Below are 27,782 nucleotides of genomic sequence, written 5' to 3' on the forward strand. Positions count from 1 at the left end.
AATGACTGGAACGAACTGCAAAAATCACTGAAGCTGGAGACTCATATATCCCTCACTAGCTTTAAGCACCAGCTGTCAGAGCAGCTCACAGATCACTGCAGCTGTACATAGCCCATCTGTAAACAGCCCATCTATCTACCTACCTCATCCCCATACTGTATTTATTTATTTATCTTGCTCCTTTGCACCCCAGTATCTCTACTTGCACATTCATCTATCATTCCAGTGTTTAATTGCTATATTGTAATTACTTCGCCACCATGGCCTATTTATTGCCTTAACTCCCTTATCTTACCTCATTTGCACTCACTGTATATAGACTTTTTTTTCTCCTATTTTTTCTACTGTATTATTGACTGTATGTTTTGTTTATTCCACGTGTAACTCTGTGTTGTTGTATGTGTCGAATTGCTATGATTTATCTTGGCCAGGTCGCAGTGGCAAATGAGAACTTGTTCTCAACTAGCCTACCTGGTTAAATAAAGGTGAAATAAAAATAAAATTAAAATAATTGGATTAGAAGGAGTAGCCCATATGTCCCATAGGCAGTCAAAGGAAAACAACTTCATCTCCTGTGATTCTTAAAAGGCTGTTTCCACGCTGCTCCTCTATCAATAACCTATAATATTATATTACGAAAAATACCTTATCTTAACTTCCATTCCAAGTTCCTCTATCAGGAGCAACAAACAAAAAAACTCCCGACCAGTCCTTCCCCCTGGTGGTCTAACCCAGTATCATGTAAATACAGATATGTTTTTACAAATTATGGATAGGATATGTGCTGTATTAGGACTTTATTCGAGGGCACAATTCAACAATTAGCTTAAACTTTAAATTCATATTATACAAAGAGACAGTACAAAGTTAGCTGACTACATTTTAAAGACTACAAGCCCCAAGATCCGGAAGTAGTTTAGAATGACTCTGACGTCACGCTCCAGGAAATTGCTGTATGTACACAATGGATCTTCGATGAAGTTAGTAAGAGCTTGTTGTTGTTTTTCTAAACGACAACTTAAGTTCATATCAATGTAGCTTGTTCTGTAGCCTTTGCATTTCATCAAACGTTTTGGCGTAATTTACTATTTGTTTTCTCCTAAATACTGACCGCTAGATAGTTGAGCTATATGTAACGTTAGCTAGCTAGCGTTAGATGATTAGTTTCCATCTACCCAATTTCTCTCTATAGCTCAATGTGTTTTAATAGAGTTACCTAGCTAATGATGTTCTCGGTTTGACTAACGAGTTAGAATGGCAAACTAAGCCAGCCAGTCCTCGCATATTTAGCTAGCTAACTAGTGTGTTTGATCGATGGCACTGATACTTCTGCTTTTGTCCGTTGGAGGAAGATGACAGAGTAGGGGAATGACGCGCTGACTGAGCCACCAGACCACAGCGGGAACCGCGACTGACTGACGGACAGAACAGCGAGGCAGATAAAGAAGAGGAAGAATGCCGAGGAGAAAACAGTCAAACCCACAGCCCGTGAAATGTAAGTAAAGTGTAGTAGCCTAGCTAGTTACTAGTCATGCTATCGACTGGGTAGTGAAGGAGTTATCACAAAGCTAACTAGCTGGATGTCCTTTGAGTCTTGGTTACATCTTTCAATGTCAGAGATATGTTGCTATGTGTACGTACTACAGGACTGATCCCTGGCTTATGGATGGTAACTAGATCAACTGTAACCTAAAATCAAATCTGACTTTCGTGCTGATTTGAAGTCTTGGGTTTGGATACTAACATTATATTTATATCTAACTTTGATACAGAATTAGGTCATTTAGTGAGCGAGTTGAGGTGTACACAGTTGCTAAAGCCCCACCAGTTTACACAACTGAACAGACTTTTTTTTTTTCTCCTGTGTGTGTGTGTGTCATGCGTGTGTGCATGATTTATATGTTGGGTCACCTGGTGTCGTCATCCTCTTTCCTCTCACGGATGTGTGTTTCTCATCCTGTCTTTCTGTGTGTGTGTGTTTCATCTCATCCTGGACTTCCTCTCTTCCTCCTCTACTTCTTGTCTCCACTTTCTCTACAGGCTCACCCCTACCTGACCTCGTCTCTCTCTCTCTATCTTTCCCTCTCTCTTTCACTCTCTCCCGCTCTCCCCCCTCTCTGTCCCGCTCTCCCCCCTCTCTCCCTCCCCCCTCCACTCTCAATCCCTCCCCCGCCCCATTTCCTCCCTCCCCGCCCCCTTTCCTCCCTCCTCTATCTCACTCTCCCTCTGTCCTTCCCTACCTCTCTCTCTCCTCCCTCCCTCTCCATCTCTCCTCCCCCCTCCCTCTGCCCTCTCCTGTGTGTGTGTGTGTGTGTGTATTGCAGTGGACAGTGTAGTGTAACTAGTGGTGTGACGGACCGTAGTTGATCCGTGATCTGTACGGATCACCCCCCACGGTTCGGAACGCATGTGAACCGCGGATCAATTGCAAAGTTTAACCATCATAGTATGAAATACAGTTTTACTGCAGCTGTTACTTTTTAAAGTAATAGTTGCAGTGAAAAGATAAAGACAATACAAATATGTGCTGTGTTTTACTCTGAAGGTTGATTTGATTATTTTTTTTTAAAGCAGTTGTGTGTACTGTTCACGTGAACGGGGCATGTTTAATCCCAACAAATCAATCCTGGATGCTCGCGTTGCAAAAAAAGCAAAGGAGAAAAAAGCGCAGTGACAGCCATGGCTGGCGGAGGAGCTGAACAACTGGAAAAGCCTCCCGCTTCATTTAAGTCTCATGTATGGGAGCATTTTGGCTTCCCTGTCAAATATGACGACGGAAGAAGGGTGGTGGACAACACCACTACGGTGTGTAGGCATTGTGCTAATGGAAATACATGGAGCGTGGCCACACATTTAAAACGTCATCACCCTGTTGTGTAACAGGAGCCAACTCAGCCAAGAGACAACTTCTCACCGCGGCATTTAAGCCATTTGCTGCAGAATCAGACCAGGCTAAAGCCCTCACCAAATCTATTGGGATGTTGATCGCTGCAGACATGAGGCCATACTTTGTTGTGGAAAACAAAGGGTTTAAACATATGGTGAAAGTGCTTGAGCCACGCTACGAAATCCCCTGGCGCATCCACTTCAGTATGAAGATCGTGCCAGGTCTTTATGAACAGGAACAATATCAAAATTGTCGACAAATTATCCAAGGCATCCTCTGTTGCCCTCACCTCAGATGGGTGGACGTCCAGGGTAACAGAAAGCTACGTGACTGTGACTGCTCACTACACCACAGAGGAGTGGACCTCCAGGGTAACAGAAAGCTACGTGTCTGTGACTGCTCACTACACCACAGAGGAGTGGACCTCCAGGGTAACGGAAAGCTACATGACTGTGACTGTTCACTACACCACAGAGGAGTGGACCTCCAGGGTAACAGAAAGCTACATGACTGTGACTGTTCACTACACCACAGAGGAGTGGACCTCCAGGGTAACGGAAAGCTACGTGACTGTGACTGCTCACTACACCACAGAGGAGTGGACGTCCAGGGTAACGGAACGCTACGTGACTGTGACTGCTCACTTCACCACAGAGGAGTGGGAGATGTGAAGTCCTGTGTTACAGACACTCCTCCTCTATGAGAGTCACACAGGCACAAATCTGGCGCAGGTATTGCTAGGAGCAGTAGCAGAGTGGAAGCTAGAGAGGCCCAATAGAAATATCCCAACCACCACAGATAGTACCAAGAACCAAGTAAATGCAGTGAAAGAAGCTGGACTGGGGCCACAGATAGCTTTCTTTGCACATGTGATCAATTTAGCATTCCGAAGGGGAATCTCAGTGAACCAGAAGGACCACCTCCTTGGGAGGATCAGGAAGGTGGTTTCCTTTTTCCACCGAAGCACAACAGCCGCTCATGTGCTTAACACCAAGCAGGAAATGTTACAGCTACCGACCCACAAGCTCATACACCATGTCACAACAAGATGGAACTCCACTTATGACATGTTGGAGCGCCAGCTTGAGCAGCAGGAAGCTGTATACTCTGCACTGACAGACAAGACCCTGGAAAAAATATAAAGACATCGTCACCTTGTCTGATGATGACGTGAAAGTGGCAGAGGAGGTTCTCCAGGTGCTCAAACTCCTCAAAACGGTTACAACCCTATTGAGCACTGAAACTGCACCGTCTGTGTCCATGATCCTACCTCTGAAAACAAGGATTCTACAATCCATGGCCCCAAGTGAGGAAGACAGCACCATCACTAGAGATGTCAAGGCTGCCATTAGAGAGGACCTGAACCCCAGATACCCCCCTAATGTACAGGACTACCTTCATAGATCTACTGCACTGGATCCAAGGTTCAAGTTCCTGTCTGTTCAAGTCCCTGTCTCACCTAGACCCTGTCTCACCTAGACCCTGTCTGTTCAAGTCCCTGTCTCACCTAGACCCTGCCCTACAGCGGAGGACATACAGTGATCTCACCACTGAGACCGTGGCCACTGAAGAGGTAAAACAATGTAAAATAAGAGTGAATTACTTCCATAATAAATATACTGCAGTCTAATGTTAGTCTATTGCTATTAGAATAATACTTTGTTGATTTGGAATAATAATGGCTTTTATTAAATGTTATTGCCACATTTTATAGTTCTATGAAAATAAATAATTAGTTTAATAGATCAAGTCATTTTCTCTGCAGGGTCAAGCCACAGAGCTGACAGGAGCAGACTCACAGGCATCTCCTCCACAAAATCATTTAGCCATGAAGGAGTTTTTCGGGGAGACCTTTGCGAGCAAGGACACAGACAAGACGTTTGCCAACACCATCAAAGAGGGGGTGGCATCCTACAAGGCATCAAGCGGCATTCCACTGGATGGTGATCCACTGGCATGGTGGAAAAGCGTGTAAATACCCTCACATTGCCATGATGACAAGAGGCTACCTGGCTGTGCCTGGCACTTCAGTTCCTAGTGAGAGGGTGTTCTCCACGGCAGGGGACATAGTGACTGTAAAGAGGTCTACCCTCTCTCCAGACAATGTAGACATCCTCATATATTTTTTTTTTACAAGAATTTGAAGTTATAAGCTCAGGTCTGCTTTGCTTTCTTTACTTTTGTTTGATGGTGTGGACACAGGCAATTTTTTCATTCACTAATTGTTCACAGGAAGAATGTATCATGCCTCACTTTAATTTAACAATTGAGTATTGAATATTTTTGTTTTAAGATTTTTGCTTTAAGTGTTCTTTAAGTAATAAATGGAAAGCAAAGTTATATTTGTCGCCTTTTTTTTTTTTTTGCTGGTCAGAAAATGATCCGATCCGTGAAGCAAAACCGTGATCCGAACCGTGAGTTTTGTGATCCGTTGCACCACTAAGTTTATGATGTGTATTATAGTAGACAGTGTAGTGTAATGATGACAATGTGAATGTGTTGCAGTAGACGGTGTGGAGTGTAATGGTGACTGTGTTGCAGTAGACGGTGTGGAGTGTAATGATGACTGTGTTGCAGTAGACGGTGTGGAGTGTAATGGTGACTGTGTGTTGCAGTAGACGGTGTGGAGTGTAATGATGACTGTGTGTTGCAGTAGACGGTGTGGAGTGTAATGATGACTGTGTTGCAGTAGACGGTGTGGAGTGTAATGATGACTGTGTGTTGCAGTAGACGGTGTGGAGTGTAATGATGACTGTGTGTTGCAGTAGACGGTGTGGAGTGTAATGGTGACTGTGTTGCAGTAGACGGTGTGGAGTGTAATGATGACTGTGTGTTGCAGTAGACGGTGTGGAGTGTAATGATGACTGTGTTGCAGTAGACGGTGTGGAGTGTAATGATGACTGTGTTGCAGTAGACGGTGTGGAGTGTAATGATGACTGTGTGTTGCAGTAGACGGTGTGGAGTGTAATGATGACTGTGTGTTGCAGTAGACGGTGTGGAGTGTAATGATGACTGTGTTGCAGTAGACTGTGTGGAGTGTAATGATGACTGTGTTGCAGTAGACGGTGTGGAGTGTAATGATGACTGTGTGTTGCAGTAGACGGTGTGGAGTGTAATGGTGACTGTGTGTTGCAGTAGACGGTGTGGAGTGTAATGGTGACTGTGTGTTGCAGTAGACGGTGTGGACTGTAATGGTGACTGTGTTGCAGTAGACGGTGTGGAGTGTAATGGTGACTGTGTGTTGCAGTAGACGGTGTGGAGTGTAATGGTGACTGTGTGTTGCAGTAGACGGTGTGGAGTGTAATGATGACTGTGTTGCAGTAGACGGTGTGGAGTGTAATGATGACTGTGTGTTGCAGTAGACGGTGTGGAGTGTAATGGTGACTGTGTGTTGCAGTAGACGGTGTGGAGTGTAATGGTGACTGTGTGTTGCAGTAGACGGTGTGGAGTGTAATGATGACTGTGTGTTGCAGTAGACGGTGTGGAGTGTAATGATGACTGTGTGTTGCAGTAGACGGTGTGGAGTGTAATGGTGACTGTGTTGCAGTAGACGGTGTGGAGTGTAATGATGACTGTGTGTTGCAGTAGACGGTGTGGAGTGTAATGGTGACTGTGTTGCAGTAGACGGTGTGGAGTGTAATGATGACTGTGTTGCAGTAGACGGTGTGGAGTGTAATGATGACTGTGTGTTGCAGTAGACGGTGTGGAGTGTAATGGTGACTGTGTTGCAGTAGACGGTGTGGAGTGTAATGGTGACTGTGTTGCAGTAGACGGTGTGGAGTGTAATGATGACTGTGTGTTGCAGTAGACGGTGTGGAGTGTAATGGTGATTGTGTGTTGCAGTAGACGGTGTGGAGTGTAATGATGACTGTGTTGCAGTAGACGGTGTGGAGTGTAATGATGACTGTGTGTTGCAGTAGACGGTGTGGAGTGTAATGGTGACTGTGTTGCAGTAGACGGTGTGGAGTGTAATGATGACTGTGTGTTGCAGTAGACGTTGTGGAGTGTAATGATGACTGTGTGTTGCAGTAGACGGTGTGGAGTATAATGGTGACTGTGTTGCAGTAGACGGTGTGGAGTGTAATGGTGACTGTGTGTTGCAGTAGACGGTGTGGAGTGTAATGGTGACTGTGTTGCAGTAGACGGTGTGGAGTGTAATGGTGACTGTGTTGCAGTAGACGGTGTGGAGTGTAATGATGACTGTGTGTTGCAGTAGACGGTGTGGAGTGTAATGGTGACTGTGTTGCAGTAGACGGTGTGGAGTGTAATGGTGACTGTGTGTTGCAGTAGACGGTGTGGAGTGTAATGGTGACTGTGTGTTGCAGTAGACGGTGTGGAGTGTAATGGTGACTGTGTGTTGCAGTAGACGGTGTGGAGTGTAATGGTGACTGTGTGTTGCAGTAGACGGTGTGGAGTGTAATGGTGACTGTGTGTTGCAGTAGACGGTGTGGAGTGTAATGGTGACTGTGTTGCAGTAGACGGTGTGGAGTGTAATGGTGACTGTGTTGCAGTAGACGGTGTGGAGTGTAATGATGACTGTGTGTTGCAGTAGACGGTGTGGAGTGTAATGGTGACTGTGTTGCAGTAGACGGTGTGGAGTGTAATGGTGACTGTATGTTGCAGTAGACGGTGTGGAGTGTAATGGTGACTGTGTGTTGCAGTAGACGGTGTGGAGTGTAATGGTGACTGTGTGTTGCAGTAGACGGTGTGGAGTGTAATGGTGACTGTGTGTTGCAGTAGACGGTGTGGAGTGTAATGGTGACTGTGTTGCAGTAGACGGTGTGGAGTGTAATGGTGACTGTGTGTTGCAGTAGACGGTGTGGAGTGTAATGGTGACTGTGTGTTGCAGTAGACGGTGTGGAGTGTAATGGTGACTGTGTGTTGCAGTAGACGGTGTGGAGTGTAATGATGACTGTGTTGCAGTAGACGGTGTGGAGTGTAATGGTGACTGTGTTGCAGTAGACGGTGTGGAGTGTAATGGTGACTGTGTTGCAGTAGACGGTGTGGAGTGTAATGGTGACTGTGTTCCATTAGACGGTGTTGAGTGTAATGATGACTGTGTGTTGCAGTAGACGGTGTGGAGTGTAATGGTGACTGTGTTGCAGTAGACGGTGTGGAGTGTAATGATGACTGTGTTGCAGTAGACGGTGTGGAGTGTAATGGTGACTGTGTTGCTGTAGACGGTGTGGAGTGTAATGATGACTGTGTGTTGCAGTAGACGGTGTGGAGTATAATGGTGACTGTGTTGCAGTAGACGGTGTGGAGTGTAATGGTGACTGTGTTGCTGTAGACGGTGTGGAGTGTAATGATGACTGTGTGTTGCAGTAGACGGTGTGGAGTATAATGGTGACTGTGTTGCAGTAGACGGTGTGGAGTGTAATGGTGACTGTGTGTTGCAGTAGACGGTGTGGAGTGTAATGGGGACTGTGTTGCAGTAGACGGTGTGGAGTGTAATGGTGAATGTGTTGCAGTAGACGGTGTGGAGTGTAATGATGACTGTGTGTTGCAGTAGACGGTGTGGAGTGTAATGGTGACTGTGTTGCAGTAGACGGTGTGGAGTGTAATGATGACTGTGTGTTGCAGGAGACGGTGTGGAGTGTAATGATGACTGTGTGTTGCAGTAGACGGTGTGGAGTGTAATGGTGACTGTGTGTTGCAGTAGACGGTGTGGAGTGTAATGGTGACTGTGTGTTGCAGTAGACGGTGTGGAGTGTAATGGTGACTGTGTGTTGCAGTAGACGGTGTGGAGTGTAATGATGACTGTGTGTTGCAGTAGACGGTGTGGAGTGTAATGGTGACTGTGTTGCAGTAGACGGTGTGGAGTGTAATGGTGACTGTGTGTTGCAGTAGACGGTGTGGAGTGTAATGGTGACTGTGTTGCAGTAGACGGTGTGGAGTGTAATGGTGACTGTGTTGCAGTAGACGGTGTGGAGTGTAATGGTGACTGTGTTGCAGTAGACGGTGTGGAGTGTAATGATGACTGTGTGTTGCAGTAGACGGTGTGGAGTGTAATGGTGATTGTGTGTTGCAGTAGACGGTGTGGAGTGTAATGATGACTGTGTTGCAGTAGACGGTGTGGAGTGTAATGATGACTGTGTGTTGCAGTAGACGGTGTGGAGTGTAATGGTGACTGTGTTGCAGTAGACGGTGTGGAGTGTAATGATGACTGTGTGTTGCAGTAGACGGTGTGGAGTGTAATGGTGACTGTGTTGCAGTAGACGGTGTGGAGTGTAATGGTGACTGTGTTGCAGTAGACGGTGTGGAGTGTAATGGTGACTGTGTGTTGCAGTAGACGGTGTGGAGTGTAATGGTGACTGTGTTGCAGTAGACGGTGTGGAGTGTGATGGTGACTGTGTGTTGCAGTAGACGGTGTGGAGTGTAATGGTGACTGTGTGTTGCAGTAGACGGTGTGGAGTGTAATGGTGACTGTGTGTTGCAGTAGACGGTGTGGAGTGTAATGGTGACTGTGTGTTGCAGTAGACGGTGTGGAGTGTAATGGTGACTGTGTGTTGCAGTAGACGGTGTGGAGTGTAATGGTGACTGTGTGTTGCAGTAGACGGTGTGGAGTGTAATGGTGACTGTGTGTTGCAGTAGACGGTGTGGAGTGTAATGGTGACTGTGTGTTGCAGTAGACGGTGTGGAGTGTAATGGTGACTGTGTTGCAGTAGACGGTGTGGAGTGTAATGGTGACTGTGTGTTGCAGTAGACGGTGTGGAGTGTAATGGTGACTGTGTGTTGCAGTAGACGGTGTGGAGTGTAATGGTGACTGTGTGTTGCAGTAGACGGTGTGGAGTGTAATGGTGACTGTGTGTTGCAGTAGACGGTGTGGAGTGTAATGGTGACTGTGTTGCAGTAGACGGTGTGGAGTGTAATGATGACTGTGTGTTGCAGTAGACGGTGTGGAGTGTAATGGTGACTGTGTTGCAGTAGACGGTGTGGAGTGTAATGGTGACTGTGTGTTGCAGTAGACGGTGTGGAGTGTAATGGTGACTGTGTTGCAGTAGACGGTGTGGAGTGTAATGGTGACTGTGTGTTGCAGTAGACGGTGTGGAGTGTAATGATGACTGTGTGTTGCAGTAGACGGTGTGGAGTGTAATGGTGACTGTGTTGCAGTAGACGGTGTGGAGTGTAATGGTGACTGTGTGTTGCAGTAGACGGTGTGGAGTGTAATGGTGACGTGTGTTGCAGTAGACGGTGTGGAGTGTAATGATGACTGTGTGTTGCAGTAGACGGTGTGGAGTGTAATGGTGACTGTGTGTTGCAGTAGACGGTGTGGAGTGTAATGGTGACTGTGTGTTGCAGTAGACGGTGTGGAGTGTAATGATGACTGTGTGTTGCAGTAGACGGTGTGGAGTGTAATGATGACTGTGTGTTGCAGTAGACGGTGTGGAGTGTAATGATGACTGTGTGTTGCAGTAGACGGTGTGGAGTGTAATGGTGACTGTGTGTTGCAGTAGACGGTGTGGAGTGTAATGGTGACTGTGTGTTGCAGTAGACGGTGTGGAGTGTAATGGTGACTGTGTGTTGCAGTAGACGGTGTGGAGTGTAATGGTGACTGTGTGTTGCAGTAGACGGTGTGGAGTGTAATGGTGACTGTGTGTTGCAGTAGACTGTGTGGAGTGTAATGATGACTGTGTTGCAGTAGACTGTGTGGAGTGTAATGGTGACTGTGTGTTGCAGTAGACGGTGTGGAGTGTAATGGTGACTGTGTGTTGCAGTAGACGGTGTGGAGTGTAATGGTGACTGTGTGTTGCAGTAGACGGTGTGGAGTGTAATGGTGACTGTGTGTTGCAGTAGACGGTGTGGAGTGTAATGGTGACTGTGTGTTGCAGTAGACGGTGTGGAGTGTAATGGTGACTGTGTTGCAGTAGACGGTGTGGAGTGTAATGGTGACTGTGTGTTGCAGTAGACGGTGTGGAGTGTAATGGTGACTGTGTGTTGCAGTAGACGGTGTGGAGTGTAATGGTGACTGTGTGTTGCAGTAGACGGTGTGGAGTGTAATGGTGACTGTGTGTTGCAGTAGACGGTGTGGAGTGTAATGGTGACTGTGTGTTGCAGTAGACGGTGTGGAGTGTAATGGTGACTGTGTGTTGCAGTAGACGGTGTGGAGTGTAATGGTGACTGTGTGTTGCAGTAGACGGTGTGGAGTGTAATGGTGACTGTGTGTTGCAGTAGACGGTGTGGAGTGTAATGGTGACTGTGTTGCAGTAGACGGTGTGGAGTGTAATGATGACTGTGTGTTGCAGTAGACGGTGTGGAGTGTAATGGTGACGTGTGTTGCAGTAGACGGTGTGGAGTGTAATGGTGACTGTGTGTTGCAGTAGACGGTGTGGAGTGTAATGATGACTGTGTGTTGCAGTAGACGGTGTGGAGTGTAATGGTGACTGTGTTGCAGTAGACGGTGTGGAGTGTAATGGTGACTGTGTGTTGCAGTAGACGGTGTGGAGTGTAATGATGACTGTGTTGCAGTAGACGGTGTGGAGTGTAATGATGACTGTGTTGCAGTAGACGGTGTGGAGTGTAATGATGACTGTGTGTTGCAGTAGACGGTGTGGAGTGTAATGGTGACTGTGTTGCAGTAGACGGTGTGGAGTGTAATGGTGACTGTGTGTTGCAGTAGACGGTGTGGAGTGTAATGGTGACGTGTGTTGCAGTAGACGGTGTGGAGTGTAATGGTGACTGTGTGTTGCAGTAGACGGTGTGGAGTGTAATGGTGACTGTGTGTTGCAGTAGACGGTGTGGAGTGTAATGGTGACTGTGTGTTGCAGTAGACGGTGTGGAGTGTAATGATGACTGTGTGTTGCAGTAGACGGTGTGGAGTGTAATGATGACTGTGTTGCAGTAGACGGTGTGGAGTGTAATGGTGACTGTGTGTTGCAGTAGACGGTGTGGAGTGTAATGGTGACTGTGTTGCAGTAGACGGTGTGGAGTGTAATGGTGACTGTGTGTTGCAGTAGACGGTGTGGAGTGTAATGGTGACTGTGTGTTGCAGTAGACGGTGTGGAGTGTAATGGTGACTGTGTGTTGCAGTAGACGGTGTGGAGTGTAATGGTGACTGTGTGTTGCAGTAGACGGTGTGGAGTGTAATGGTGACTGTGTTGCAGTAGACGGTGTGGAGTGTAATGGTGACTGTGTGTTGCAGTAGACGGTGTGGAGTGTAATGGTGACTGTGTGTTGCAGTAGACGGTGTGGAGTGTAATGGTGACTGTGTGTTGCAGTAGACGGTGTGGAGTGTAATGATGACTGTGTTGCAGTAGACGGTGTGGAGTGTAATGGTGACTGTGTTGCAGTAGACGGTGTGGAGTGTAATGGTGACTGTGTGTTGCAGGAGACGGTGTGGAGTGTAATGGTGACTGTGTTGCAGTAGACGGTGTGGAGTGTAATGGTGACTGTGTGTTGCAGTAGACGGTGTGGAGTGTAATGGTGACTGTGTTGCAGTAGACGGTGTGGAGTGTAATGATGACTGTGTTGCAGTAGACGGTGTGGAGTGTAATGGTGACTGTGTTGCTGTAGACGGTGTGGAGTGTAATGATGACTGTGTGTTGCAGTAGACGGTGTGGAGTATAATGGTGACTGTGTTGCAGTAGACGGTGTGGAGTGTAATGGTGACTGTGTTGCTGTAGACGGTGTGGAGTGTAATGATGACTGTGTGTTGCAGTAGACGGTGTGGAGTATAATGGTGACTGTGTTGCAGTAGACGGTGTGGAGTGTAATGGTGACTGTGTGTTGCAGTAGACGGTGTGGAGTGTAATGGTGACGTGTGTTGCAGTAGACGGTGTGGAGTGTAATGGTGACTGTGTGTTGCAGTAGACGGTGTGGAGTGTAATGATGACTGTGTGTTGCAGTAGACGGTGTGGAGTGTAATGGTGACTGTGTTGCAGTAGACGGTGTGGAGTGTAATGGTGACTGTGTGTTGCAGGAGACGGTGTGGAGTGTAATGATGACTGTGTGTTGCAGTAGACGGTGTGGAGTGTAATGGTGACTGTGTGTTGCAGTAGACGGTGTGGAGTGTAATGGTGACTGTGTGTTGCAGTAGACGGTGTGGAGTGTAATGGTGACTGTGTGTTGCAGTAGACGGTGTGGAGTGTAATGGTGACTGTGTGTTGCAGTAGACGGTGTGGAGTGTAATGGTGACTGTGTGTTGCAGTAGACGGTGTGGAGTGTAATGATGACTGTGTGTTGCAGTAGACGGTGTGGAGTGTAATGGTGACGTGTGTTGCAGTAGACGGTGTGGAGTGTAATGGTGACTGTGTGTTGCAGTAGACGGTGTGGAGTGTAATGGTGACTGTGTGTTGCAGTAGACGGTGTGGAGTGTAATGATGACTGTGTGTTGCAGTAGACGGTGTGGAGTGTAATGATGACTGTGTGTTGCAGTAGACGGTGTGGAGTGTAATGATGACTGTGTGTTGCAGTAGACGGTGTGGAGTGTAATGATGACTGTGTGTTGCAGTAGACGGTGTGGAGTGTAATGGTGACTGTGTTGCAGTAGACGGTGTGGAGTGTAATGATGACTGTGTGTTGCAGTAGACGGTGTGGAGTGTAATGGTGACTGTGTGTTGCAGTAGACGGTGTGGAGTGTAATGGTGACTGTGTGTTGCAGTAGACGGTGTGGAGTGTAATGGTGACTGTGTGTTGCAGTAGACGGTGTGGAGTGTAATGGTGACTGTGTTGCAGTAGACGGTGTGGAGTGTAATGATGACTGTGTGTTGCAGTAGACGGTGTGGAGTGTAATGATGACTGTGTGTTGCAGTAGACGGTGTGGAGTGTAATGATGACTGTGTGTTGCAGTAGACGGTGTGGAGTGTAATGGTGACTTGTGTTGCAGTAGACGGTGTGGAGTGTAATGGTGACTGTGTGTTGCAGTAGACGGTGTGGAGTGTAATGGTGACTGTGTGTTGCAGTAGACGGTGTGGAGTGTAATGGTGACTGCGTGTTGCAGTAGACGGTGTGGAGTGTAATGATGACTGCGTGTTGCAGTAGACGGTGTGGAGTGTAATGATGACTGTGTGTTGCAGTAGACGGTGTGGAGTGTAATGGTGACTGTGTTGCAGTAGACGGTGTGGAGTGTAATGGTGACTGTGTGTTGCAGTAGACGGTGTGGAGTGTAATGGTGACTGTGTGTTGCAGTAGACGGTGTGGAGTGTAATGATGACTGTGTGTTGCAGTAGACGGTGTGGAGTGTAATGATGACTGTGTGTTGCAGTAGACGGTGTGGAGTGTAATGATGACTGTGTGTTGCAGTAGACGGTGTGGAGTGTAATGATGACTGTGTGTTGCAGTAGACGGTGTGGAGTGTAATGGTGACTGTGTTGCAGTAGACGGTGTGGAGTGTAATGATGACTGTGTGTTGCAGTAGACGGTGTGGAGTGTAATGATGACTGTGTGTTGCAGTAGACGGTGTGGAGTGTAATGATGACTGTGTGTTGCAGTAGACGGTGTGGAGTGTAATGGTGACTGTGTGTTGCAGTAGACGGTGTGGAGTGTAATGATGACTGTGTTGCAGTAGACGGTGTGGAGTGTAATGATGACTGTGTTGCAGTAGACGGTGTGGAGTGTAATGATGACTGTGTGTTGCAGTAGACGGTGTGGAGTGTAATGATGACTGTGTGTTGCAGTAGACGGTGTGGAGTGTAATGGTGACTGTGTTGCAGTAGACGGTGTGGAGTGTAATGATGACTGTGTGTTGCAGTAGACGGTGTGGAGTGTAATGGTGACTGCGTGTTGCAGTAGACGGTGTGGAGTGTAATGATGACTGCGTGTTGCAGTAGACGGTGTGGAGTGTAATGGTGACTGTGTTGCAGTAGACGGTGTGGAGTGTAATGATGACTGTGTGTTGCAGTAGACGGTGTGGAGTGTAATGGTGACTGTGTTGCAGTAGACGGTGTGGAGTGTAATGGTGACTGTTTTACAGTAGACAGTGTGGAGTGTAATGGTGACTGTGTGTTGCAGTAGACGGTGTGGAGTGTAATGATGACTGCGTGTTGCAGTAGACGGTGTGGAGTGTAATGATGACTGTGTTGCAGTAGACGGTGTGGAGTGTAATGGTGACTGTGTGTTGCAGTAGACGGTGTGGAGTGTAATGGTGACTGTGTTGCAGTAGACGGTGTGGAGTGTAATGGTGACTGTGTTGCAGTAGACGGTGTGGAGTGTAATGATGACTGTGTGTTGCAGTAGACGGTGTGGAGTGTAATGGTGACTGTGTTGCAGTAGACGGTGTGGAGTGTAATGGTGACTGTGTGTTGCAGTAGACGGTGTGGAGTGTAATGGTGACTGTGTGTTGCAGTAGACGGTGTGGAGTGTAATGGTGACTGTGTGTTGCAGTAGACGGTGTGGAGTGTAATGGTGACTGTGTGTTGCAGTAGACGGTGTGGAGTGTAATGATGACTGTGTTGCAGTAGACGGTGTGGAGTGTAATGGTGACTGTGTTGCAGTAGACGGTGTGGAGTGTAATGATGACTGTGTGTTGCAGTAGACGGTGTGGAGTGTAATGGTGACTGTGTGTTGCAGTAGACGGTGTGGAGTGTAATGGTGACTGTGTTGCAGTAGACGGTGTGGAGTGTAATGATGACTGTGTGTTGCAGTAGACGGTGTGGAGTGTAATGGTGACTGTGTGTTGCAGTAGACGGTGTGGAGTGTAATGGTGACTGTGTTGCAGTAGACGGTGTGGAGTGTAATGGTGACTGTGTGTTGCAGTAGACGGTGTGGAGTATAATGGTGACTGTGTTGCAGTAGACGGTGTGGAGTGTAATGGTGACTGTGTGTTGCAGTAGACGGTGTGGAGTGTAATGGTGACTGTGTGTTGCAGTAGACGGTGTGGAGTGTAATGGTGACTGTGTTGCAGTAGACGGTGTGGAGTGTAATGGTGACTGTGTGTTGCAGTAGACGGTGTGGAGTGTAATGGTGACTGTGTGTTGCAGTAGACGGTGTGGAGTGTAATGGTGACTGTGTGTTGCAGTAGACGGTGTGGAGTGTAATGGTGACTGTGTTGCAGTAGACGGTGTGGAGTGTAATGGTGACTGTGTGTTGCAGTAGACGGTGTGGAGTGTAATGGTGACTGTGTTGCAGTAGACGGTGTGGAGTGTAATGATGACTGTGTGTTGCAGTAGACGGTGTGGAGTGTAATGATGACTGTGTGTTGCAGTAGACGGTGTGGAGTGTAATGGTGACTGTGTGTTGCAGTAGACGGTGTGGAGTGTAATGGTGACTGTGTTGCAGTAGACGGTGTGGAGTGTAATGATGACTGTGTGTTGCAGTAGACGGTGTGGAGTGTAATGATGACTGTGTGTTGCAGTAGACGGTGTGGAGTGTAATGGTGACGTGTGTTGCAGTAGACGGTGTGGAGTGTAATGGTGACTGTGTGTTGCAGTAGACGGTGTGGAGTGTAATGGTGACTGTGTTGCAGTAGACGGTGTGGAGTGTAATGGTGACTGTGTTGCAGTAGACGGTGTGGAGTGTAATGGTGACTGTGTGTTGCAGTAGACGGTGTGGAGTGTAATGATGACTGTGTGTTGCAGTAGACGGTGTGGAGTGTAATGATGACGTGTGTTGCAGTAGACGGTGTGGAGTGTAATGATGACGTGTGTTGCAGTAGACGGTGTGGAGTGTAATGATGACTGTGTGTTGCAGTAGACGGTGTGGAGTGTAATGGTGACTGTGTTGCAGTAGACGGTGTGGAGTGTAATGGTGACTGTGTGTTGCAGTAGACGGTGTGGAGTGTAATGGTGACTGTGTGTTGCAGTAGACGGTGTGGAGTGTAATGATGACTGTGTGTTGCAGTAGACGGTGTGGAGTGTAATGATGACTGTGTTGCAGTAGACGGTGTGGAGTGTAATGGTGACTGTGTTGCAGGAGACGGTGTGGAGTGTAATGGTGACTGTGTTGCAGTAGACGGTGTGGAGTGTAATGATGACTGTGTTGCAGTAGACGGTGTGGAGTGTAATGATGACTGTGTTGCAGTAGACGGTGTGGAGTGTAATGATGACTGTGTGTTGCAGTAGACGGTGTGGAGTGTAATGATGACTGTGTGTTGCAGTAGACGGTGTGGAGTGTAATGGTGACTGTGTTGCAGTAGACGGTGTGGAGTGTAATGGTGACTGTGTGTTGCAGTAGACGGTGTGGAGTGTAATGGTGACTGTGTGTTGCAGTAGACGGTGTGGAGTGTAATGATGACTGTGTGTTGCAGTAGACGGTGTGGAGTGTAATGATGACTGTGTGTTGCAGTAGACGGTGTGGAGTGTAATGGTGACTGTGTGTTGCAGTAGACGGTGTGGAGTGTAATGATGACTGTGTTGCAGTAGACGGTGTGGAGTGTAATGATGACTGTGTTGCAGTAGACGGTGTGGAGTGTAATGATGACTGTGTGTTGCAGTAGACGGTGTGGAGTGTAATGATGACTGTGTGTTGCAGTAGACGGTGTGGAGTGTAATGGTGACTGTGTGTTGCAGTAGACGGTGTGGAGTGTAATGATGACTGTGTTGCAGTAGACGGTGTGGAGTGTAATGGTGACTGTGTTGCAGTAGACGGTGTGGAGTGTAATGATGACTGTGTGTTGCAGTAGACGGTGTGGAGTGTAATGATGACTGTGTGTTGCAGTAGACGGTGTGGAGTGTAATGGTGACTGTGTGTTGCAGTAGACGGTGTGGAGTGTAATGATGACTGTGTGTTGCAGTAGACGGTGTGGAGTGTAATGGTGACTGTGTGTTGCAGTAGACGGTGTGGAGTGTAATGATGACTGTGTTGCAGTAGACGGTGTGGAGTGTAATGATGACTGTGTTGCAGTAGACGGTGTGGAGTGTAATGATGACTGTGTGTTGCAGTAGACGGTGTGGAGTGTAATGATGACTGTGTGTTGCAGTAGACGGTGTGGAGTGTAATGGTGACTGTGTTGCAGTAGACGGTGTGGAGTGTAATGATGACTGTGTGTTGCAGTAGACGGTGTGGAGTGTAATGGTGACTGCGTGTTGCAGTAGACGGTGTGGAGTGTAATGATGACTGCGTGTTGCAGTAGACGGTGTGGAGTGTAATGGTGACTGTGTTGCAGTAGACGGTGTGGAGTGTAATGATGACTGTGTGTTGCAGTAGACGGTGTGGAGTGTAATGGTGACTGTGTTGCAGTAGACTGTGTGGAGTGTAATGGTGACTGTTTTACAGTAGACAGTGTGGAGTGTAATGGTGACTGTGTGTTGCAGTAGACGGTGTGGAGTGTAATGATGACTGCGTGTTGCAGTAGACGGTGTGGAGTGTAATGATGACTGTGTTGCAGTAGACGGTGTGGAGTGTAATGATGACTGTGTGTTGCAGTAGACGGTGTGGAGTGTAATGGTGACTGTGTTGCAGTAGACGGTGTGGAGTGTAATGGTGACTGTGTGTTGCAGTAGACGGTGTGGAGTGTAATGGTGACTGTGTGTTGCAGTAGACGGTGTGGAGTGTAATGATGACTGTGTGTTGCAGTAGACGGTGTGGAGTGTAATGGTGACTGTGTGTTGCAGTAGACGGTGTGGAGTGTAATGATGACTGTGTTGCAGTAGACGGTGTGGAGTGTAATGATGACTGTGTTGCAGTAGACGGTGTGGAGTGTAATGATGACTGTGTGTTGCAGTAGACGGTGTGGAGTGTAATGATGACTGTGTGTTGCAGTAGACGGTGTGGAGTGTAATGGTGACTGTGTTGCAGTAGACGGTGTGGAGTGTAATGATGACTGTGTGTTGCAGTAGACGGTGTGGAGTGTAATGGTGACTGCGTGTTGCAGTAGACGGTGTGGAGTGTAATGATGACTGCGTGTTGCAGTAGACGGTGTGGAGTGTAATGATGACTGTGTTGCAGTAGACGGTGTGGAGTGTAATGATGACTGTGTGTTGCAGTAGACGGTGTGGAGTGTAATGGTGACTGTGTTGCAGTAGACGGTGTGGAGTGTAATGGTGACTGTGTGTTGCAGTAGACGGTGTGGAGTGTAATGGTGACTGTGTGTTGCAGTAGACGGTGTGGAGTGTAATGGTGACTGTGTTGCAGTAGACGGTGTTGAGTGTAATGATGACTGTGTTGCAGTAGACGGTGTGGAGTGTAATGATGACTGTGTTGCAGTAGACGGTGTGGAGTGTAATGGTGACTGTGTTGCAGGAGACGGTGTGGAGTGTAATGGTGACTGTGTTGCAGTAGACGGTGTGGAGTGTAATGATGACTGTGTTGCAGTAGACGGTGTGGAGTGTAATGATGACTGTGTTGCAGTAGACGGTGTGGAGTGTAATGATGACTGTGTGTTGCAGTAGACGGTGTGGAGTGTAATGGTGACTGTGTGTTGCAGTAGACGGTGTGGAGTGTAATGGTGACTGTGTTGCAGTAGACGGTGTGGAGTGTAATGGTGACTGTGTGTTGCAGTAGACGGTGTGGAGTGTAATGGTGACTGTGTGTTGCAGTAGACGGTGTGGAGTGTAATGGTGACTGTGTGTTGCAGTAGACGGTGTGGAGTGTAATGGTGACTGTGTTGCAGTAGACGGTGTGGAGTGTAATGGTGACTGTGTGTTGCAGGAGACGGTGTGGAGTGTAATGGTGACTGTGTTGCAGTAGACGGTGTGGAGTGTAATGGTGACTGTGTTGCAGTAGACGGTGTGGAGTGTAAGGGTGACTGTGTTGCAGTAGACGGTGTTGAGTGTAATGATGACTGTGTTGCAGTAGACGGTGTGGAGTGTAATGATGACTGTGTGTTGCAGTAGACGGTGTGGAGTGTAATGGTGACTGTGTGTTGCAGTAGACGGTGTGGAGTGTAATGATGACTGTGTGTTGCAGTAGACGGTGTGGAGTGTAATGGTGACTGTGTTGCAGTAGACGGTGTGGAGTGTAATGGTGACTGTGTGTTGCAGGAGACGGTGTGGAGTGTAATGATGACTGTGTGTTGCAGTAGACGGTGTGGAGTGTAATGATGACTGTGTGTTGCAGTAGACGGTGTGGAGTGTAATGGTGACTGTGTGTTGCAGTAGACGGTGTGGAGTGTAATGGTGACTGTGTGTTGCAGTAGACGGTGTGGAGTGTAATGATGACTGTGTTGCAGTAGACGGTGTGGAGTGTAATGGTGACTGTGTTGCAGTAGACGGTGTGGAGTGTAATGGTGACTGTGTGTTGCAGGAGACGGTGTGGAGTGTAATGGTGACTGTGTTGCAGTAGACGGTGTGGAGTGTAATGGTGACTGTGTTGCAGTAGACGGTGTGGAGTGTAATGATGAATGTGTGTTGCAGTAGACGGTGTGGAGTGTAATGGTGACTGTGTTGCAGTAGACGGTGTGGAGTGTAAGGGTGACTGTGTTGCAGTAGACGGTGTTGAGTGTAATGATGACTGTGTTGCAGTAGACGGTGTGGAGTGTAATGATGACTGTGTGTTGCAGTAGACGGTGTGGAGTGTAATGATGACTGTGTGTTGCAGTAGACGGTGTGGAGTGTAATGATGACTGTGTGTTGCAGTAGACGGTGTGGAGTGTAATGGTGACTGTGTTGCAGTAGACGGTGTGGAGTGTAATGGTGAATGTGTTGCAGTAGACGTTGTGGAGTGTAATGATGACTGTGTGTTGCAGTAGACGGTGTGGAGTGTAATGGTGACTGTGTTGCAGTAGACGGTGTGGAGTGTAATGGTGACTGTGTGTTGCAGGAGACGGTGTGGAGTGTAATGATGACTGTGTGTTGCAGTAGACGGTGTGGAGTGTAATGGTGACTGTGTTGCAGTAGACGGTGTGGAGTGTAATGATGACTGTGTTGCAGTAGACGGTGTGGAGTGTGATCCAGGATGCCTGGTTCTGGACAGTGACTTCCTGCTTAGTGGAGAGCTCTGTGAGTTTGGAGACACGGAGATCATGGGGCTGGACAGAGACACAGGTCAGACACACACACACACACACATACACACACACACACGGATTTCCGAGTCCTTGACTAAATGCTGTTGTATGCCCTCTACCAGCTATGACAGAGTTCTCTCTGAGTGATGAAAGCTCCAGCCTTCCAGCTCCGGATGACTCCACCTTCCCAGCATTCCTCTCCTGTAAGGGGTGTGGTCAACTGATTGGGGCCGACCTTGACCTAGGAGCGGGACTACACTTGGGGGTGGGACTCTACTGCACGACCTGTGAGGAGGACGTCCAATCAGAATCGCACACAGCCTTGGAGGATACCTCACAAGGGGAGGAGTCAACCCCAGCTGTCCAATCCCATGCGGTGCAAGACAGGAAGAGAAGTAAGGCGGGAGATGAAGAAGCCTGTATGAAGGTGTACACATGCTCTCTGTGTAGTTTCTCCTCTCGCTACTCCAACCATCTAAAACGCCACATGAGAACCCATGATGGAGAGAAGCCCTACCGCTGTCCCCACTGCCCCTACGCCTCTACACAGAGGGTCAACCTGCAGAGACACACACGCACACACACCGGGGAGAAGCCCTACCTCTGCAACGCCTGCAGCTATGCCTGTAGTTCCCTGGGGAACCTGCGGAGGCACCAGCGCTCACACAGCCAGGAACCCCGTGCGCAACGCACACACACACTGATGAGACGCAGCAGACGAAAACACACACACCGAGGAAACGCTGAAGTTAAGAGCACACAGTCAGGCATGTACAAACACACAAGGGTCCCGTATGACTCAGTTGGTAGAGCATGGCGCTTGCAACACCAGGGTTGTGGGTTCCATTCCCGGCTCCACCCATATTTGAAATGTATGCACGCATGACTAAGTCGCTTTGACCAAAAGTATGTGGACACTTGCTCGTCAAACATCTCAATCAAAAATCCTAGGCGTTAATAGGGAGTTGGTCCCCTTAATATGGAGTTAGCCCCCTCCCATTGCTGCTATAACAGCCTCCACTCTTCTGGGAAGGCTTTTCACTAGAGGTTGGAACATTGCTGCAGGGACTTGATTCCATTCAGTCACAAGAGCATTAGTGAGGTCGGGCACTGATGTTGGGTGATTAGACCTGGCTAACAGTCGGCGTTCCAATTAATCCCAAAGGTGTTCGATGCGGTTGAGGTCAGGGCTCTGTGCAGAGCAGTTAAGTTCTTCCACACTGATCTCGACAAAACATTTCTGTATGGAACTTGCTTTGTGCACAGGTGTATTGTCATGCTGAAACAGGAAAGGGCCTTCCCCAAAATTTTGCCACAAAGTTGGAAGCACAGAATTGTCTAGAATGTCATTGTATTTTGTAGCGTTAAAATTTCCCTTCACTGGAACTAAGCCCAAACCAATAAAAACATCCCCAGGCCATTATTCCTCCTCCACCAAACGTTACAGCTGGCACTATGCAAGAACAGATTATTTTTACGGTCAACTGTAAGTGCTACAGCAGTCGGCGGTCCCGTTATGTGAGCTTGTGTGGCCTACCACTTCGCGGCTGAGCTGTTGTTGCTCCTAGATATTTACACTTCACAATAACAGCACTTACATTTGACCGGGGCAGCTCTAGCAGGACAGAAATTTGAGGAACTGACTTGTTGGAAAGGTGGCGTCCTATGACAGTGCACGTTTAAAGTTACTGAGGTCTTCAGTAAGGCCATTCTACTGCCAATGGAGATTGAATGGCTGTGTGTTTGATTTTATACTAGAGGTCGACCGATTATGATTTTAATACCGATACCGATTATTGGAGGTCCAAAAAGGCCGATGCCGATTTAAAAATATATATATATATATTCATTCAGTATTGTTGTAATTGTCATTATTACAAATAATTTTTTTTTTTTTTTGTACAAAATTATTATATATATAATAATTCCACCATATATATATATATATATAATAATTTTGTACAAAAATAAATAAATAAATTATTTGTAATAATGACAATTACAACAATACTGAATGAACACTTATTTTAACTTAATATAATACATCAATAAAATCAATTTAGCCTCAAATAAATAATGAAACATGTTCAATTTGGTTTAAATAATGCAAAAACAAAGTGTTGGAGAAGAAAGTAAAAGTGCAATATGTGCCATGTAAGAAAGCTAACGTTTAAGTGCCTTGCAAAGGAACATGGGAACATATGAAAGCTGGTGGTTCCTTTTAACATGAGTCTTCAATATTCCCAGGTAAGAAGTTTTAGGTTGTAGTTATTATAGGAATTATAGGACTATTTCTCTCTATACGATTTGTTTTTCATATACCTTTGACTATTGGATGTTCTTATAGGCACTTTAGTATTGCCAGTGTAACAGTATAGCTTCCGTCCCTCTCCTCGCTCGAACCAGGAACACATCGACAACAGCCACCCTCGAAGCAGCGTTACCCATGTAGAGCAAGGGGAACAACTACTCCAAGTCTCAGAGCAAGTGACGTTTGAAACACTATTAGCGCGCACCTCGCTAACTAGCTAGCCATTTCACATCGGTTACACCAGCCTAATCTTGGGAGTTGATAGGCTTGAAGGGGTGGGTATAATTTGTGGAACGTTCCAACAGGAATCTGTTCAAAAACGTAAAGTTAAAGATTGCCAACCAACAACGCATACAAAGTAGCAACGCATACAAACCTAGCTAACTAGCTGCCGAATAGGCATCAACTCACCACATAGCTTATTCTTAATGTTTGTCCATAGGGAACCAGAGTGAGGACAGACATTTTTCGGAATAAACGTGATGAGTGAAAAACGCAATGAAATAGACCACTCCCTACCCGGTATCGTATTCTGCCGCAATACAACTTTGTATGCGTAGTTTTTTTGACAACCTTGTTATTTATGAAGTTTTTGGAATAGATTCCTGTTGGAACGTTCCACAAATTATACCCACCCGGCTTGAAGTCAAACAGCGCAATGCTTGAAGCACAGCGAAGAGCTGCTGCTGGCAAAACACACGAAAGTGCTGTTTGAATGAATGCTTACGAGCCTGCTGCTGCCTACCACCGCTCAGTCAGACTGCTCTATCAAATCATAGACTTAATTATAATATAATAAACACACAGAAATACAAGCCTTAGATCATTAATATGGTCGAATCCGGAAACTATCATCTCAAAAAGAAAACGTTTTTTCTTTCAGTGAAATACGGAACCGTTCCGTATTTTATCTAACGGGTGGCATCCCTAAGTCTAAATATTCCTGTTACATTGCACAACCTTCTATGTTATGTCATAATTACGTAAAATTCAGGCAAATTAGTTCGCAACGACCCAAGCGGCCCAAACTGTTGCATATACCCTGACTCTGCGTGCAATGAACGCAAGAGAAGTGACACAATTTCATGTTAGCAGGTAATATTAACTAAATATGCAGGTTTAAAAATATATACTTGTGTATTGATTTTAAAGAAAGGCATTGATGTTTATGGTTAGGTACATTGGTGCAACGACAGTGCTTTTTTCGCAAATGCGCTTGTTAAATCATCATCCATTTGTTGAAGTAGGTTGTGATTCGATGAGAAATTAACAGGCACCACATATGCAACGCAGGACACGTTAGATAAACTAGTAATATCATCAACCATGTGTAGTTAACTAGTGATTATGTTAAGATTGATAGTTTGTTATAAGGTAAGTTTAATGCTAGCTAGCAACTTACCTTGGCTTCTTGCTGCCCTCACGTAACAAGTAGTCAGCCTGCCATGCAGGCTCCTCGTGGAGTGCAATGTAAGGCAGGTGGTTAGAGCGTTGGACTAGTAACCGGAGGGTTGCAAAAACGAATCCCCGAATCCCCCCTGAACAAGGCAGTTAACCCCCGTTCCTTGGCCGTCATTGTTCTTAATCTGACTTGCCTGGTTAAAAAAAGGCGTAATAAAAAAAAATGTCAAATCGGTGGCCAAAAATACCGAATAAAAAAAAAAAAATAATAAAAAAATTACAGTTCATATAAGGAAATCAGACAATGTCAATAAATGAATTAGGCCCTAGTCTATGGATTTCCCCTGACTGGGCAGGGGAGCAGCCATGGGTAGGTCTGAGAGGGCGCGTGGGAGCCGGGAGCCAGGCCCAGCCAATCAGAATTATTTTTTCCCAACAAAGTAGCTTTATTACAGACAGAAATACTCCTCAGTTTCATCAGCTGTCCGGGTGGCTGGTCTCAGACGATCCCACAGGTATAAACACATTTGTGTACTACATTTTTGAGAAATCAGCTTTTTTTGTGGGAATGGAAAATGTTTGGGATCTTTTATTTCAGCTCATGAAACATGGGACCAACACTTGACATGTTGCGTTTTATATTTTTGTTCAGTATGTATGTATATGTCTGTCTGTCTGTCTGTCTGTCTGTCTGTCTGTCTGTCTGTCTGTCTGTCTGTCTGTCTGTCTGTCTGTCTGTCTGTCTGTCTGTCTGTCTGTCTGTCTGTCTGTCTGTCTGTCTGTCTGTCTGTCTGTCTGTCTGTCTGTCTGTCACCTTTACAACAAGTCAAACATTTGGACACACCTACTCATTCAAGGGTTTTCCTTTATTTTCACTATTTTCTACATTGTAGAATAATAGTGAAGACATCAAAACTATGAAATAACACATATGGAATCATGTAGTAACCAAAGAAGTGTTAAACAAATCCAAATATATTTTAGATTCTTCAAAGCCAGCCACCCTTTGCCTTGATGACAGCTCTGCACACTCTTGGCATTCTCTCAACCAGCTTCACCTGGAATGCTTTTCCAACAGTCTTGAAGGAGTTCCCACATATGCTGAGCACTTGTTGGCTGCTTTTCCTTCACTCTGCAGTCCAAACTCATCCCAAACCATCTCAATTGGGTTGAAGTTGGGTGATTGTGGAGGCCAGGTCATCTGATGAACCACTCCTTCTTGGTCAAATAGCTCTTACTCAGCCTGGAGGTGTGTTGGGCCATTGTCCTGTGGAGAAATAAAATATAGTCCCAGTAAGCTCAAACCAGATAGGATGGCGTATTGCTGCAAAATGCTGTGGTAGCCATGCTGGTTAAGTGTGCCTTAAATTTTAAATAAATGACCAGTGTCACCAGCAAAGCACCATCACACCTCCTCCATGCTTCATGGTGGGAACTACACATGCGGAGATCATCCGTTCACCACACCGCGTCTTACAAAGACACAGTGGTTGGGAGCAAAAATCACCAATTTGGACTCCAGACCGAAGGACAAATTTCCACCGGTCTAATGTCCATTGTTCATGTTACTTGGCCCAAGCAAGTCTCTTCCTCTTATTGGTGTCATTTAGTAGTGGTTTCTTTGCAGCAATTCCACCATGAAGGCCTGATTCACGCAGTCTCCTCTGAACAGTTGATGTTGAGATGTGTCTGTTACTTGAACTCTGTGAAGCATTTATTTGGGTTGCAATTTCTGGGGTTGGTAACTCTAATGAACTTATCCTCTGCAGCAGAGGCAACTCTGGGTCTTCCATTCCTGTGGCGGTCCTCATGAGAGCCAATCTCATCATAGCGCTTGATGGCTTTTTGCGACTGCACTTGAAGAAACTTTAAAAGTTCTTGAAATGTTCCGTATTGACTGACCTTCATGTGTTAAGGTAATGATGGACTGTCGTTCTCTTTCCTTATTTAAGGTGTTCTTGTCATAATATGGACATAGGCCCATTTGGTAAAAGACCATCTTCTGTATACCACCCTTACCTTGTCACAACACAACTGATTGGCTCAAACACATTAAGAAGGAAAGAAATTCCACAAATTAACAAGGCACATTTGTTAATTGAAAAGCATTCCAGGTGACTACCTCATGAAGCTGGTTAAGAGAATTCCAAGAGTGTGCAAAGCTGTCTTCAAGGCAAAGGGTGGATATTTGAAGAATCAAATATAAAATAGATTTGATTTAACACTTGATTTGTTTAACACTTCTTTGTTTACTACATGATTCCATATGTGTTATTTCATAGTTGTGATGTCTTCACTATTATTCTACAATGTAGAAAACAGTAAAAAATAAAGAAAAACCCTTGAATGAGTAGGTGTCCAAACTTTTGATTTGTACTATATATATATATATATATATATATATATATATATATATAGATAGATAGATAGATAGATATGCATTACACACACCTGTTCAACATATTTACCGAACCAGCATTAATGGTCCTCACTCAAACTGGGAGTGATACGTTAGAGGATAGTTTTAGTGAGAACATTATGGACTGTAGCACACAGCTCAGAGTGAAAGGAGAAGTGTTGGTTACCTTCCTGAAACTGTTAAAAAAAGAGGAAGAAGCTCTGTTTGGTTGGCTGGTTACTGAACTTAAGATCTTTGGGGGTTGTGTGTCGGGCTGTAACGCCTAATTCAAATGAAACATATTTTTTTAAGCACTTGAAGGCACATGCTCGCGCTGGAAATAGAATGCAAATGAGCGAACAGACGGGCGGCAAGCGTCTACGGTGTCGTAACGCTTTAAATTCGAAAGCAAGTCTATATTTTACACGTCTAAGCGGAACACTGCTTTTAAAACAGGGGGATCAAACTCATTCCACGGAGGACCGAGTGTTTGCAGATGTTTTTTTTTCTCCCTTTCAATTAACCTAGACAACCAGGTGAAGGGTCACTAATTAGTGACCTCCATGTATCAATCAAGTACAAGGGAGGAGCGGAACCCCACGGACACCCTCCCTGGAATGAGTTTGACACCTGCTTTAAAATAAGCAGATACATTGCGGATAAATTGTGTGGTTCGATTTAGAAAAGCAATTGTTATGTTCTTCCATATACTAAGTAGATTAAATGTTGACCTGTAAAGCTAAGGTTATTCAATCAAATAGACAACATTTTTACATTTGTCATTTAGCAGATGCTCTTATCCAGAGTGACTTACAGTAGTGAATGCATACATTTCATATTATTTATTTTTTTCTGTACTAGATATTTGAAAACAATTGCAGCTTAGCTGTATTGATTTTCATCATAGGCATATAACCTAGGCAACTGGACAACTGGAGGACTCTGATTTCATGACAGAATAACG

General features: G+C 46.2%; 1 protein-coding gene across 4 annotated transcripts in view; it reads left to right on the top strand.

Moving 5' to 3' along the window:
• The first annotated feature begins 882 nt into the window (after positions 1-882).
• Positions 883-27,782, top strand: part of LOC106611411 (zinc finger protein 513) — a 30,850-nt gene continuing 3,950 nt past the window's right edge. The window contains exons 1-4 of one of the 4 annotated variants that reach the window (XM_045723697.1): positions 883-980; positions 1,349-1,495; positions 20,635-20,745; positions 20,831-21,475. In XM_045723697.1, the coding sequence (XP_045579653.1) occupies positions 1,456-1,495; positions 20,635-20,745; positions 20,831-21,475 (796 nt within the window). In that variant the 5' untranslated portion in view covers positions 883-980; positions 1,349-1,455. Of the gene's footprint in view, positions 1,496-20,631; positions 20,746-20,830; positions 21,476-27,782 lie in introns of all 4 variants that reach the window. The other 3 variants (XM_045723695.1, XM_014211597.2, XM_045723696.1) reach the window with 3 other exon arrangements.

This window comes from Salmo salar, chromosome ssa09, assembly GCF_905237065.1.
Source record: "Salmo salar chromosome ssa09, Ssal_v3.1, whole genome shotgun sequence".
Taxonomy (NCBI): domain Eukaryota; kingdom Metazoa; phylum Chordata; class Actinopteri; order Salmoniformes; family Salmonidae; genus Salmo; species Salmo salar.